At 34.0% G+C, this 15,425-nt stretch overlaps 1 protein-coding gene across 47 annotated transcripts in view; it reads right to left on the bottom strand.

The window, feature by feature from the left end:
- Positions 1–15,425, bottom strand: part of RIMS1 (regulating synaptic membrane exocytosis 1) — a 249,200-nt gene that overhangs the window by 171,839 nt on the left and 61,936 nt on the right. For all 47 annotated transcript variants that reach the window (XM_024996896.2, XM_024996894.2, XM_024996898.2 and 44 more), the window contains 5 exons: positions 10,473–10,540; positions 9,769–9,879; positions 8,127–8,226; positions 4,102–4,225; positions 370–416 (listed from right to left, as the gene is read on the bottom strand). In XM_024996896.2, coding sequence (XP_024852664.2) covers positions 370–416; positions 4,102–4,225; positions 8,127–8,226; positions 9,769–9,879; positions 10,473–10,540 — 450 coding nt within the window. The remainder of the gene's footprint in view (positions 1–369; positions 417–4,101; positions 4,226–8,126; positions 8,227–9,768; positions 9,880–10,472; positions 10,541–15,425) is intronic.

Here is a 15,425-nt window from a genome sequence, read left to right as displayed (position 1 = left end):
AGATGCAGAAGGCTACTGCCAAGAAAGACTTTTGAACTTTTGCTAGACATATTCACATCCCCTGGTGGTTCAGATGGTAAAGAGTCTGCCTACAATGCAGGAGACCAGGGTTCAATCCCTGGGTCAGGAAGATCCCCTGGAGAAGGAAATGGCAAGCTATTCCAGTACTCTTGACAGGAAAATCCCATGGATGGAGGAGAGGTCGCAAAGAGCCAGACACAACTGAGTGACTTCACTTTTACTTCACATCCCCACCCCCCATACACAAAGAATAGAAAGAGAAAAAAAAGCAGATCTTCTTTGGATTTCCCATGGTTGACAACTCATTTATATCAAATAACTGAAAAAGACCTTAAATTTTATACTCACTGGACTCCAGTGGTGGATGGGAGCTCTCAGGAATCCTTGGAATGTCACTAAAAAAAACAGGGCATGGTGAAAATCCCATTAGCTAAACCACCCTGCCTGAGGCAATCATAACCACACTTTATCTCAGTGGTGTCAAAAAACCTTTTGGTGTGGAAATGGACAAGAGTTACCATTAAGGCAATTTCTAATGTGCATGAATGTCAAACACCACACACACACACACACACACACACACACACAAAAACTTCAGTAAAAACAAGTTTTTATATATTTAATACCAAAACACTTTAACATGACAACAATCAGAATAATATTGTGGCTAAAATCGCCACAATATTTTTACCACCAAAACAGCAGGTTTTGGAAATAAAAAATGTTAAAGGCAATATTTTATTTCAATTCTAGAAAATCAAAATGACACATATTTTACAAATCAGTAATATGCTTTACAAACACATCTGAAAGAGTTTACTGAATGAAAGGAATGGAAACATCTCCTGAGAATAAAATAATATGGTGAATATCATGGGCAAAGTTAATAAAACAAAAAAGATGGATTGCTTTGGAAATTAAAAATGGTTCAAGCTAGCAACAAAAAAGCCAAAATATATTATATATGTGAATATATAATTCATATACACATATATAACCCTATACAGAGATTCATATCTCTATGCTCAAATTAGCTAAATATATGGCCATTTACTAGATGATCAGAAAGTGACTTGTGAGAACACCCACTCCTGACACACTCACAAATTATTCTGAATAAATATTTAATATGACCTCAGCTTCGTCCATTATCCACTGTGGCCTTAGAACCCTGGGGTTTGGGAATTATATTGTATTAAACTATTTAACTTCTTTTTTCCAAGATATTTTTGTATCAGTGTAAGGCCATTAACAATATACAAGTATTAACAGGACAAATTAAAGCAGACTGGAGTTAGTTAGTCCCAATAAAATTATCAGAATATTATTTAAGAATTTCTAACCACTTACCTTGTGAACTAACTTTACTTTGATTTTTCTTTGCACTTTTGGAGGGAATTGAAACAAAAACAGTTTTCTGTTTGGTGATTTATTTTCCTGACTCTTCATTTTCACATTTTTGGGCAAAGTAATTCCAACCACCTACAATTTTTACTTCTTACAAATGACAATTAATCTTGTGTATGTTATGTGTGCTCAGCTGCTCAGTCATGTCTGACTCTTTGCAACCCCATGGACTGTTGCCTACCAGGCTCCTCTTGTCCATGGAATTTTCCAGGCAAGAATGCTGGTGCTAAGTCACTTCAGTTGAGTCTGACTCTTTACCACCCTATGGACTGACTGTAGCCCACTAGGCTCCTCTGTCCATGGGATTCTCCAGGCAAAGAAACTGGAATGGGTTGCCATTTCCTCCAGGAGATCTTCCAGGGGAGAATACTGGAGTGGAATGTCATTTCCTAATACCAGGGATCTTCCCAACCTAGAGATCGAACCTGTGTCGCTTGTGTTTCCTGCATTGGTAGACAGGTTCTTTGCTACTGCACCATCTGGGAAGCCAAATTTTATTATATAATCATGTACAATTAATAATGTGTCTGAAATATATATTTTATGTGATAATGAGGCTAATTATTCAATACCTAAGACACAAGAAAGAAACTATTTATCTTCTACCTTCTTCTTAATTCAAAGGCAAATTCAAAGGCAAAAAAAATCAATTCTTAAAAATCTAGAAACAATATTTTTTTAGATAATGTTACTTCTTTGAAAATTAGCCTCAGTTATGAAAGTAAAATTTGAAACTTCAAAACTAGATAGAAGTTTGAATTTTATGTGTCTGTGAAAGAAGAACTGTGGAGAAGTTACAAAAAATTCTTTTGAAGAGACAGAATTAAAATATATTTAATGTTTATTAATTGCTTCAGTAATATTTTCAGGCAAAAAATGTCCTCTTGACAATTATATAAGCCTTCTGAAATTGTTCTGCTCACAAATAAGGTGGTAAAACAGTCTGGATAAAAATTACAATCATTAAAAAAAAATTATAGTTACCATCGTAAAGGTAAAGAACATTACATTAGGTGGGCTAGCAAAAACGGATGGTACCTCAGGATGGCTGATGTCTATTAGACCATGGTGGTCAGTGTGCGTGTAAGTTACATTTGGGATGATTCTTGGAATCACTATAACTATCCCCTTAAACAATGAATACATATCTGCTTTCTGCTTTAATTATAGAACTACATGAAACATAATTACTAAATACATCTAGAATTATTCTTCCAAGATTCTAATAAGTTCCCTATTAACTAGAAAGTTGATATCAGATTTAATTTTTATTTAAATATAATCTTTGTATTCCCATATTCTTTGAGTCCCACAATCCATGATGGTTTAGGTCTGTTTTGCAAAGAATACTTTTAAAATTATCTTTACACTAAAGATAATTTGAATGTTATTCCAGTCCACTTTAACTGTCTGTTAATTTTTATTTTTTAAATCACCATGAATCAATGGTATTTTGGCTGATTACTTTTAAAACCACTATATATTTGAAAGTATTTGGTAATGTGCCCAATGCTTTAAGTTTTGTTTTTTATACTTTTGATTCATTCTCCAATTTACTTACCTCTTTTCCAGCCTCATGTTTACCTCAGCACTAGAACACGTCATGTAAAACTAGCATAAATTATATAGTGTTGTTATTCTTAAAAAATCTGCATGGAAATGTACAATACTTCTGCAAATGCCTTCAATCTTTATTCTTAATAATCACCACTTAAAATTGACTATAAGCTTGCCTTCACTTTCGAGTTTTATATATGTATATTATTCTTTAGAATATATGATCATACAGTTTAAGTTCTTTGAGAATTAGGATAATTATATTTTCTTGCATGTTTTGCATTGATATGCATTCATGAGAACAACAAAAAATTAAGGTTACTACTCTTCCATAAAAAGTCTTGAATTTATGGCTCTATAATATTTTAGAGAATAGAAAAAGGAATAATTTCAAAAAATATATTCAAACATTAAGCTAATTATGAAACAGTTCAAAATGCCTTCCAAAAAATTATAGACAGGCAAAATGAATATTCTGGACTTGTGGGTTTCTTAGGAAAAAATACCAATATGGGAACTCTATATACAGAGAGAAAATATCCCATTGACTGTAGATTATTAAATTATGCTGAAAATTGGAGTTTTAAAAATATCACACAGATTATCATGGCCAATTAAAATGCTTAAATATTTCACACTTGCTTGATTTTAAATAAAATTTGGAACTATCCATAATTAAAGATATAGAAAAAGTATTCCATTCTTAGTAGAATAACAAAAAGTCATGTAGATGTATGAAATGACTACTATTTTAAATATCACAAAAAGATGAGTTTGTAAGTGACTCTCTTTAAGGAAACACTATAATAATTTAGGATTAATAAAAATAAATAGTTCTACCATTAAAAGAAAATATTTTTACTTTATAGCCCACTTATGAAAAATACATACTTTTTGATACTACAATTGTTAAATAGTGGAGCTCCTAAAATGTAGTGAAGGAAATTCAGTCCAAGTTTAAAAAATTGAGATTTGAAAGATCTAAAATGTATGCCCATATTTGAAGAAAAAACTATCCATTGTAACATGTACTGTATGAATGTATAAACTTCTTTTAGAAACCCTGCTAATACATGTAATTTACTAAACTTAAGAAGCAAGTTTTTTTAGCCTTACCCAATAGGCCTTGAAACAATAATTTCAACTTGAGGTTCTGATTTTGATTCTAAAATAATGTTGTAAACTTCTTCATTTGTAGCTCCCGGCAGGGGTTTACCATTCCATTCTAGAACTTCATCCCCTTGAATTTAAAAAGAAGGGTATTTTTTTACCTTATATATTGTTTATTTTTCTTATCTTTTCTTGTTTTTTTTTTTTTTTAAACAAAGAAATGCAAAACATATACAAATAGTTTAATCATCTAGGCTCTGCTCTTGAAAGCAAATTGATTGCCATATAATGTCAGCTAAATGGTTCTTTCTAAACACTTTTTTCTTTTTGTTTTTTTCTTTCCCCCATAAAAGATTACTGGTCATTTGAAACAGTACAACACAAACTATCTTTTGAGAAATATCAGAAATAATATAAAAATCATCTCATGCTATGGGATGGAATTAGCATAGCTCATTTGGCAATATCAAAAATAATAATTAGCAGCATGCCCTCCATAATATAAATGTAGGCGGCTCTATACATGAAAGATTATTAAATGCTGCATAAATCCTGCTTTACTTTCGGTAGAAATAGTAATTAACATTTGTTGGCATGAATTTTCCAACTATAAGTCATGCTTCATTGCCTTCTCCAGATGCACAACAGAATAAAAATGCATGAAAGGATTTGAATTCATACCCAGAGGGTAACGCAGGGAGCTATGGCAAAATTACAAAGCAAGCAGATGTAAAATTGTTGCATGACAGTCAACCTACTTCCAGATGTTCATACACACACGTTCTATACATAATACATATCATGGTAATTAAGGTAAAATTAGAAAATATTTTAATAAAAATATAATACATATTAAGTTGTTAAATAACTGAAGATTCACTGAAGAGAGTAACACAGTATTAAAATACAAGGACTAATCACCTCCTATATTAACCAGAGCTTTCACCAAAGAACATTTGGAAAAAAACACTTATTTTCACAAATATTTAGAGCAGTTTTAGTTCTCAAATGTCTCTGCAATGTACCCTTGAATTGACAATAGAGGCTCAGCTGAAATATCCCAGCCACAGGGATACTTTGCAGAGTCTTAGTTTTGTGCTTGTTTTGTGCATGCTTATTTTGCTGTTATCAGTTCCTGTAATACTTCAGTAGCAAATGAAATATGTCTCTAATAAATGGATCAATATCACCATCATACATTTAAAGCTAATGACAAATATGGAACTTTTTAGTTATGCCTTTTAAAAAAGTAGATTTTTGCTTTGCTAGGTTTACTTTAAAATAATTCTTCTCCCTACCCCCAAGTGTTTGCTTACTCAAAAGTAAAAAGGCAAATATTTGACAAGCATATAATGCTGTTTAGGTATGACAAAAGAGTATGGTTAGTACAAATAGTTAAATGACTTCTGATCATTTGACCTAAGATGTTAACTTGCAGTTTTTCAAACAGGAATGAACACACATCACTCTATTAAAAAAAAGTAATACAATTTTAAAATGTATTAGGAGTCTTTTAAATTTACTGACCAAAAAAAGAAAAGAAAAAAGAAAGTTTACATCATGTGAATGTATATGCGTGTCTGTATGAAAAAATATTTTCTAAAATAATAATTACCCTGATATTTTCTATTCTATTTTGTTCTATTTCATTTTTTTAAAAATAATGAATGTAATCCATTAAGTCAACTTTACTATCCAGTAATGTGCAGCAATCAACATTTTGCAAAAAACCCTGCATTATAAAATTCTTCCTCTTATAGACAGCAATCTAGCAGCACTACTTTTAATATAAAATTAACTTACTATATGTATTGATTTATTTACAAATCAAGAATTCCTAAATTAGAAGCTGGTCTCCTTAAAACTATTTATGAAAGATAATGCGTAAACAAAGATGAAAAGGAGGCTTTCTTCTGTCTTTAAATTTGTTGGAGGAGAAATACAAGAGTGAATCCCTTTAATAAAATGTTGTATGCAATGAGAGAAATCCATGTGAGGAACAGAGGGAGAGTCCAGCTGCACCGGGGAGCAGGGGAGTAGTTACTGCTCAGGGGAAGTATCGGGAAACGCTTCACAGTTAAGGCAACTTTAGAAGAGTTTTGAAGGATGGCAAGGATATCAACAGGCAGAGCCCAGGAACAGCAAAGCCACCTGAGGAGGACAGGCACGGCCAGGTCCTGCAGGTGCAAACAGCGCCCAGGTCCGCAGGTGGAGCACGGCCTCGGCGGGGTGGGGGGGGGGGGCGGGGGGAGCGGAAGGAGGGGGCGGGACTGTTAGCGGAGGGCAGACTGCAGAGCTTCAACCCGAGCAGACGGTGCCTGAGGGATGATGGAGGGACTTAACAAGGGGGGTGTCTGTGATTCCATCATCCAGCAGTGGGCAAGGACTGAAGGGAACAGCAGTAGGAAAAGCTACCGCAGATTAAGGCAAGAATGCAGATGCTGAACAAATGTCATGCTAAACAAACAAAATAGTTTTACAGGCTAAAGCTGTTTATATGTAAACAGAAGGAAAACAGTTCCTAAATAACATGTAAACCAAACAGAACATACTGTCTAATTTTCAAGCACATCAATTGCTTCAAGTGAAAACTACATTTATATGTTTTACAGTTAAGTAGAGCTTCTAATGTTTTAAAGTTTCTCAGACTCTAGGCACATAAGAGGGTTAAATAAGTGAAATTAATTACTAAGGGATATATATACTATAGAAAATCTGACTTTCTTAAGTAACTATTAAAAAAAACCACACACACACAAAAAAATGTCATGTTTAGAATCTGATCTCCAAATTCAGATTTCTGGAGTCAAAGTTATCTTACATTTGAGTAGACAACAAGTGATTCTTACAACATTTCAAGTCTTCAAGCCCCTAAACAAGCAGAATCGGTTTAATGACATAGTCACTCCTGATTGAGCTATGTTCTTATAGAATCATAATAGTCCCTGATGAGAAATAACAGAGGACAATGACAGTACATATCTTCAAAGATGTGCATATAGCAGATGGAGAAAAACCTCTCATTTGGATTTTCCCTCTATATAATACCTGGAGAGCACATCCCTAGCAAATAAAAAAATCTGAATGATTCTGAACTGACACTCTCATAATCAGTTACAGCAAAACTGTCCTTAATAGAATATTTTTCTAAAGGTTCCAATAATTATAACCTTAAGGTATAAAAACTGAAAATAAATAGTCCAGAAATGTTCTCTTTCCACATACTATGGGTCATTAATCCTCACTTTGACAGGTCAGCTTACTCTGTTTTCTTTATGATTGTCTGGCAAATGAGTAAGCAAATACTCTCACCAAAAGATTTTTACTAAACTCTGAAGTACAGCAAACTGGAAAAAAATATGTTTATATGGCTTTTACTAAATGAAAAATAAAAAGATTTATCAAAAATACATTTTAAAATATGTTGCTACTAAGTATGGCACATTTCAACATGTAAATGATGTTATTATATAATATTAAGGTTACAAAGTAACAAAATGTAAATTTCCAAATACTAAGAAGTAGCACATCTGTATGAATACAACAGTATATGTCACATTTAAATTAACAAATAATATATAATCTGTGTAAGAAATGTGATTGTGATGAGATTTTACTAAAAACTCCAGTAATGAATAAGTGTTTTGGGACCATTATGAGAAACTTTAGTAATTACTATGACTTATAAAATAAAGGACTAAACTCTGACATTATTTTTTTCACAGGCTGAACTGTTTAAGACTTTTGTAGCAACATTATGTAGCCATATACAAAAATCAGTAATCCTTTGGCATTTTGCAACTATTTATTTTTAATAAATGCAAAGATTTGACTCATTCTCTCCAAACTGCTATTCATGTATAGTTGTCTATTATGACAATCAATTAAATATTCATATCCAGAAAAATATCTGTATGCCTGCATGAAAATTGCTTGTTTACTTAATGGGCATACATAACTTACCCAAAATTGAAAACCACCAACTCATGCATAGAGTACATATGACTTAGATATGAAAAGAGGAACTTTACCTGCTCTCAAGTGTCCAACCACATCTGCAAGGCTACCCTTCTTTACTTTGGTGATGAAGGCACCGAGGCGTCCTAAGTCAGTCATTTTTCCTCCAACAACCTGGATAATTATACATTGGTAAGTTCCCAAGACTCACACTGAAACAAAAGTCTCTTAGTTTGGGGAATTATTCCTACATATTTTGTGATATGTTTAGAATTGAATGTAGGAACAAAAATGACATGAAATCTATTTTTGGTTAAAGGGGGCTGCAGCATAGTAGCAACAAGAACTTACCCTATTGCATGTGAGATAATGTGTCCTAAGGAAGTTTATATACTGGTTCGTTGTACCAACCTCACACAAAAGGGTGTCTGGGACAATGTGCCCCTAAGAATACACGATGTCCCCTTTCACCATCAGACAACAGGTGTTTGACACTTTACTAATACTGGAGTTCATTTTTCTTTATCTAAATTCACTTGAATTTCTATAATTGACCATGGTCTATTGTGACATGGGAACTTGATCCTTTTCATATATTTTTAGTCTAAGACAAAGACTGAGGATTTAAAATTTAAACCAAGAACAGACCACTTTGGGGAAGCAGTTCACCATGGTGCAGAGTAACGGCCTAAGTTTATCACATCTCCTGAACACCTGAATGACCTCCTCATCTGATATACATAGAGGATCCAATCTGAGTCTCCAAGGCTAAGTTAAAGCACTGAATGGTTAACATGCTCACCTGGATTTTCCTCAATAACTAAAATTAAACATATCTGAAAGGTTCTCAGTTTAATTTCTCCCAATGCAGGGGTTCAATACATATGATTCAAAATGGGAAGGGTATCATCAAAAGTTGAAGTTGATCATTAGGGACATGGCCAATAGTGGAGGTGATCAGAATTAGTTCATAGCAAGAGAATTAATGATAATAATCAATAAGGTGACATTAGCTGAAAAAAATTTTTTAGTTGGATTCATAGGCAATGGTTTTAAGGAGATCAAACTATTACCCAACTATACAATACAATCTCTTGATAAATAATCATTTTAAAGCAACATTTATGAGTGTTTATGAAAGCAAATAAAACCATGTGACAACATTCATACATGTTACACACAATAAAACAAAATGTATATATATATATTTTTTTTTCTTGCCAAACAAAATATTTGTAATTTTTAGTTGCTTTGTTATCTGTTAGAAGTCAGTTAATATTTTTAAAGGTACATTTTACTCTTTGGGTATAAATTTTATTGCACTTAGGAAACAATGTTTTCAGTGATCTTTGAGGTTGCTTGTCAAAATATAATAAAATTATGAGGCTCATATTATCTAATGTTATTACTTTCCATTAAAACCATTTTAATGTAAAAACAGTCCTTTAACTTTATGTTCAGAGGAGAATTCTACTATTTTTCAACATTTTATTGCAGTTTCCTAACGTATCTGTATGCCATTTTAACAAAATGAGTTTAAAATACTGCCCAGATAAAGGTACTAAATACACCATAAGCCATCAATATATTAACAAGATATATTTACTAGAAGAACTTTTTTCTGAAGAGGAGAGGATGACCACTGTCAGAAACTTTGTTGAATGCAGTCACACTTTAATTCATCATTTAAGAAACATTATAAATCAGGGTACTTACTTTCAGACCCAGTAATGCACCTGATTCTTTGGGCATGGTTGTTCTCTTGTTAAGAATAACACGTCCAATTAATCGATCCCCTTCTTTAGAAGGCTGCCACGTTACAGGATGCTATTAAAACATGAACAAAGTTAAGAAGCTAAACCAGCTATTCTCTTTCCTATACACACATAATTACTGGTTGTAGTGTGATGCAATTTCCTCAGTTAAGGACACTCTGAGGGGATTCCTTCTTCTCGTGGGCTCTATCCTTGGCTTATAACAATTTTCATTTACAGTTGTAATTTTTTCGAAATAGGCACTTATTATACTACATCATTCTAAAAAGTCAGAATCTAAGTACCTCTCCAAAATACAGCTCTGAAATGAAATGAAATGAAATATTAAAATGTATCTGCTGATATCAGTCAAGTCGATTCTGTATTCTAAGTTGTCAGTGATGTTGATATCATTAAGCAAATAATATCTCATTTACAAATAGCCATTACTTAACACTTGCTTTTACTACTTTAAAATTTGTTTGAAGTATTATTCAGTGCTAACTTATTTTTCTTCAAAACTGTACTGTCTTAAATGAAATCAGTATTTTCTTTCATAAGATATATAATGGAGCAGAATAAGGTTACTGTCTATCACATATCAGCAAAGGATGAACGGCCTACATCTTCCCGGAGCTCCCAAATCTCCCTCCCCCGGATGCTCACCGAGCTAATAGGTGATGTTTCCCGGCTATGCCACGTGGCGGGATCCAGCCAGTAATAATCCAAGTCACCTGCACAGTAGGGAGAGAAGGAAAAGTGCAATGGCTTTGAAGTGGAGAAGGAATACCTTATGTGCAACTTCCTCAATCTATGAAGGGTTAATAAGTTTCATAATCTCGGGTGTGTGCATCTCAGATTGTACACATCTGCGCTGCACAGGTTGTGACCTGCACGCCCAGAATGAGTGGGTGCAACAATGCATATTGTCCTACGGGAGGGTTATCTTTCCTCTCATCCTAGAAACACATAAAAAGTATAGAAAGAACTAGGTTATCTCACGCACTGCCCCACAATGGACTACCCACGCCAAGACACAGACTGTCATGAGTGATACTGGCTAAAATTATATTCACTGCACTGAGATGAGTACTAAAATTTAGTGCCTCTTCTTCAACTCTTCTGAACTACATCGTTTTTCAAAATTATTCTCTAGTCTCTATAACTGGACACACAGTTTAAGGACATTTTTGAAAAAGTGATGTGAAAGTTAAAGATCCAAAAAAACTTTTAGCAAAAGAGTACATGCACGTGTTCCAGAACACGTGTATACCCGTGGTGGATTCATGTAGATGTATGGCAAAACCAATACAGTATTGTAAAGTAATTAGCCTCCAATTAAAGTAAATAAATTTATATTTTTAAAAAGAGTACATACAACTGACAGAATTCACTTTTACTAAATCATAAAAAAGACTTTAAAAATTCTAACTTTTTAAACATGAATTTATGAACATTTACTTTGGATTTTTTGGTTTAAAAATATAATGTGATAGAAAGGATTTGAGGAAAAAAAAAAAAAGAAGAAGAAAAATCAACGCAAAGCAGCAGGGCTGTAAGTATCCGCACAGGAAGAAAGTCCAAATCGGGTAACCGTCTGAGAATTAATGACCTTTAACATTTTAAACATCAGGTTAAATCCATGAAAAATTTTCTCCTCATGGATGCTGAAAGAGGAAAATACTAGGAGAATGAGTAAAGCATGCCAGTTAACAGTGAGATGTCCAACTCACTGTTAAGAAAATGTTAGGATGCTGCCTGTGAAGGTCATAAATAAAGGATTTTATGTAGATGACAGGCATGACAAACATAATAAGCATGATAGAAGAAATATGACAGAAACGGAAAAACAGTTTAAAATGTGTAGGCACAAAAACTGCATGCATTTCAGTTTTTTGGTAGCTGCCTCTTTTCCTTTTACATAATGTGTTAGGAATGTGGGAGAGTGTTATACATACTATAATAAACACTTAATGTTTTTCAAATACGGCATGGAAATAACTAGCGATATATTCTATGAAGCCGTATTCTGTTAAAATTTACTCCACATGGAGTCTATATCCCTCCCCAAATCACAAACTTTAAAAGCTGTACATGAATTTGTGACTATAGATCTCAAATATTCTTCTGGACGGGCTTAGGGAATGGAATATAAGGAAAGCTGTAAAAGAAATATTTTTTTTCTCCTTTATTTTTACTGTTTGTGAAACTTCATATTTTAAAGTTTAAATATATTTCACTAAAGCTGTTTCATCTTTAATATTATGACACCATTCCTCTTGAAAAACTATCTACAATAAAAATAAAATTAAAATTTCTACTAAGCAGTAACTTCAAATATTCAAAGGATTATTTCAATTCATAAAGCTTTCTCCCTAAAATTTCACATACCAAGTAATAAGGCTGATCACTTCTCAAATTCTGATTCACTCTGAAATACTGTGACAAATTAATAGACTTACTGAGATATGCTTGGGGCTTAAAGAAAAAAAAAAATTAGTCATTAAGTTGGAAGCTGCTTTGAGAAGTCTTTAAGGATGCAGAAATGACAAAAATCCTCACTATTTTAAAGGCTTTAGGGAAACAGTTCATTGCATCCTTCAGGAATTGATTGAGATCTTAGAAACTAGAATCCTTGGGCCCTTCTCTGTCTCTTCCTCCAAATCCTTGTATGGACTTAAACATTGTTTCACTCACCTTTTCCTGAGCAAATCTGGATATTTGTATCTAGTGAATGTTTGTTGTGCAAAAAGCGCTCCTTATATGCAAAGAGTCAAAAGCTAATGTATCTGGTATAATTCAGTAATGACACTGAATACACTTTATTATGAAAAGACTGCTTTCAGGCAATGGTTTTCTATCAGGTATAAACTGTGTAGGGAAATGATCATAATAAAGATTCTAATTTAATTGGCTTAACCTCAGATACACAGATGACACCACCCTTATGGAAGAAAGCGAAGAACAACTAAAGAGCCTCTTGATGAAAGTGAAAGAGGAGAGTGAGAAAGTTGGCTTAAAACTCAACATTCAGAAATCTAAGATCATGGCATCTGGTCCCATCACTTCATGGCAAATACATTGGGAAACAATGGAAACAGTGAGAGTCTTTACTTTTTTAGGCTTCAGGTGACTGCAGCCATGAAATTAAAAGACGCTTACTCCTTGGAAGGAAAGTTATGACCAACCTAGACAGCATATTAAAAAGCAGAGACATTACTTTGCCAACAAAGGCCCATCTAGTCAAAGCTATGGTTTTTCCAGTGGTCATGTATGGATGTGAGAGTTGGACTATAAAGAAAGCTGAGTGCTGAAGAATCGATGCTTTTGAACTGTGGTGTTGGAGAAGGCTCTTGAGAGTCCTTTGGACTGCAAGGAGATCCAACCAGCCCATCCTAAAGGAAATCAGTCCTGAATATTCATTGGAAGGATTGATGCTGAAGCTGAAACTCCATACTTTGGCCACCTGATGCGAAGAACTGACTCACTGGAAAAGACCCTGATGCTAGGAAAGATTGAAGGTGGGAGGGAAAGGGGACAACAGAGGATGAGATGGTTGGATGGCATCACCGACTGGATGGACATGAATTTGAGTAAACTCCGGGAGTTGGTGACGGACAGGGAGGCTTGGCATACTGTGGTCCATGGGGTCACAAAGAATCGGACCTGACTGGGCGACTAAACTGAACTGAACAGGAACACATGCATGTATGTGCATATGTATGTATATATGTTTTTCCAGGCCATTCATGTGTGTGGCCAGCACATTAATGCTCATTTGGATGGAATAGATTTTGCAGTTTGGAAACTCTGCTTTTAAATTCTGGCAAGTGACTAAAAATGACTAATTAACATAAATCTAAAAAGCACATTAAGTACTGCAGTATACACTAACAGTTGCGTATATTTTAGTACACGAATATACTTCCCTCACATTCCGAACGTTTTAACAGCTTTCTTAGCATGAATTTCATCATCACACATTAAAATACAACAGTTTTGCTTAAACATTTATAAAAAATATATTATAAAATCTAAATATGCTGTTTTAAACTATATGTCCTTCATCTTTCTGTGCATTATGAAGCTGTAAATGTGTCATTGACTTTTAAGCACTCTAATTTGTCTTTATAAGACATTTATCTATTATTAATAAAAATAACACTCAACAAATCTCCCTCCTAAAATATTCAGACTAGAATTTCATTAGTATAAAACATTTTTCTTAATTAAATTTCCTAATAGGTGATTAAAGATATTGACTGCCAGTGGCATAACCACAAAATGATAAATTCATGGCATTTGCTTATGGAATTGATGCAAAAGCATCCTGGTTTTAATGTTCAGTGTAACTGTAAAGGAGTACATTTAGTATTATCATTAATTTAGATCCAGGAAATAGATACTTCAGTCTACAGAAATGACTGAAGTTCATAAATATCCATGTTCAATGAAGTGTTATAATTTGATTAATTTTTGTGAAAACATTAAAAGCAGAGTTTTATCCTGTCCCTTGTTGAAAAAGCAGGTTAATTAAACTTCATAAGTAAGCACACAGGTTTCACTGCACAAAAAAAAGTCAGCTAGTGACTGTAAGGAGAACAAACCAGTCAATCCTAAAAGATATTGGTCCTGAATATTCACTGGAAGGACTTATGCTGATGCTGAAGCTGAAGCTCCAATATTTTGGCCACCCAATGTGAAGAACTGACTCATTAGAAAAGACCCTGATGCTGGGAAGATTGAAAGCAGATTGAGAAGGGAATGACAGAGGATGAGACGGTTGGTTGGCATCACTGATTTGATGGACATGAGTTTGAGCAAACCCCGGGAATTGGTGATGGACAGGGAAGCCTGGCGTGCTGCAGTCCATTGGGTCACAGAGTAGGAACACGAACTGAGCGACTGAACTGAGTGACATATGGGCTTCCCTAGTGGCTCAGTTGGTAAAGAATCTGCCTACAGTGCAGGAGACCTGGTTCAATCCCTGGCTTGGGAAGATGCCCTGGAGGAGGGCATGACAACCCACTCCAATATTCTTGCCTGGAGAATCCCCATGGACAGAGGAGCCTGGCGAGCTACAGTCCATGGGGTCACACAGAGTCAGACACGACTGAGTGACTAAGCATAGCACAGCACAGTGACATATGAGCTTTCTGAAAAGAGATCTTGCTTTTCCTAAACCCAGGTTATTATGGCAAGAGTATGTAACAGTGCATAAACATACATGTCTATGATTTAAATATTTGCATCTTGTGATAGCTAATTTCAAAGCACAAGAGATTTCAATAAGACCAATCAAAGGCAATGAACAAAAACACTTTCTAAATAATACATATGGATGGGTGCATGTGTATGAATATACTAAAACTGTAAGGAGAAAACCATACATAACTTCACACATTAAATATCTACTTAAAAACTCACATAACAAATATACTTGATCAAGCTGAAGGTCTAACTAATGTTCAAGTAGCAAAGGAAAGAGTATCAACATCAAACCCCTGAAGCATTAGAAAATGTGGACTTCTCCATCACCAGAAGACATAGATGGTGTATTTTTAACATCATTATAATGGGTGATAATAAAAGAGGGGACTAAATCAATTACAAGATAGA

This window comes from Bos taurus, chromosome 9 (genome assembly GCF_002263795.3).
Source record: "Bos taurus isolate L1 Dominette 01449 registration number 42190680 breed Hereford chromosome 9, ARS-UCD2.0, whole genome shotgun sequence".
Classification (NCBI taxonomy): domain Eukaryota; kingdom Metazoa; phylum Chordata; class Mammalia; order Artiodactyla; family Bovidae; genus Bos; species Bos taurus.
The sequence above is the reverse complement of the archived record's forward strand: the minus strand, read 5'-3'. Positions and strand labels throughout refer to the sequence as shown.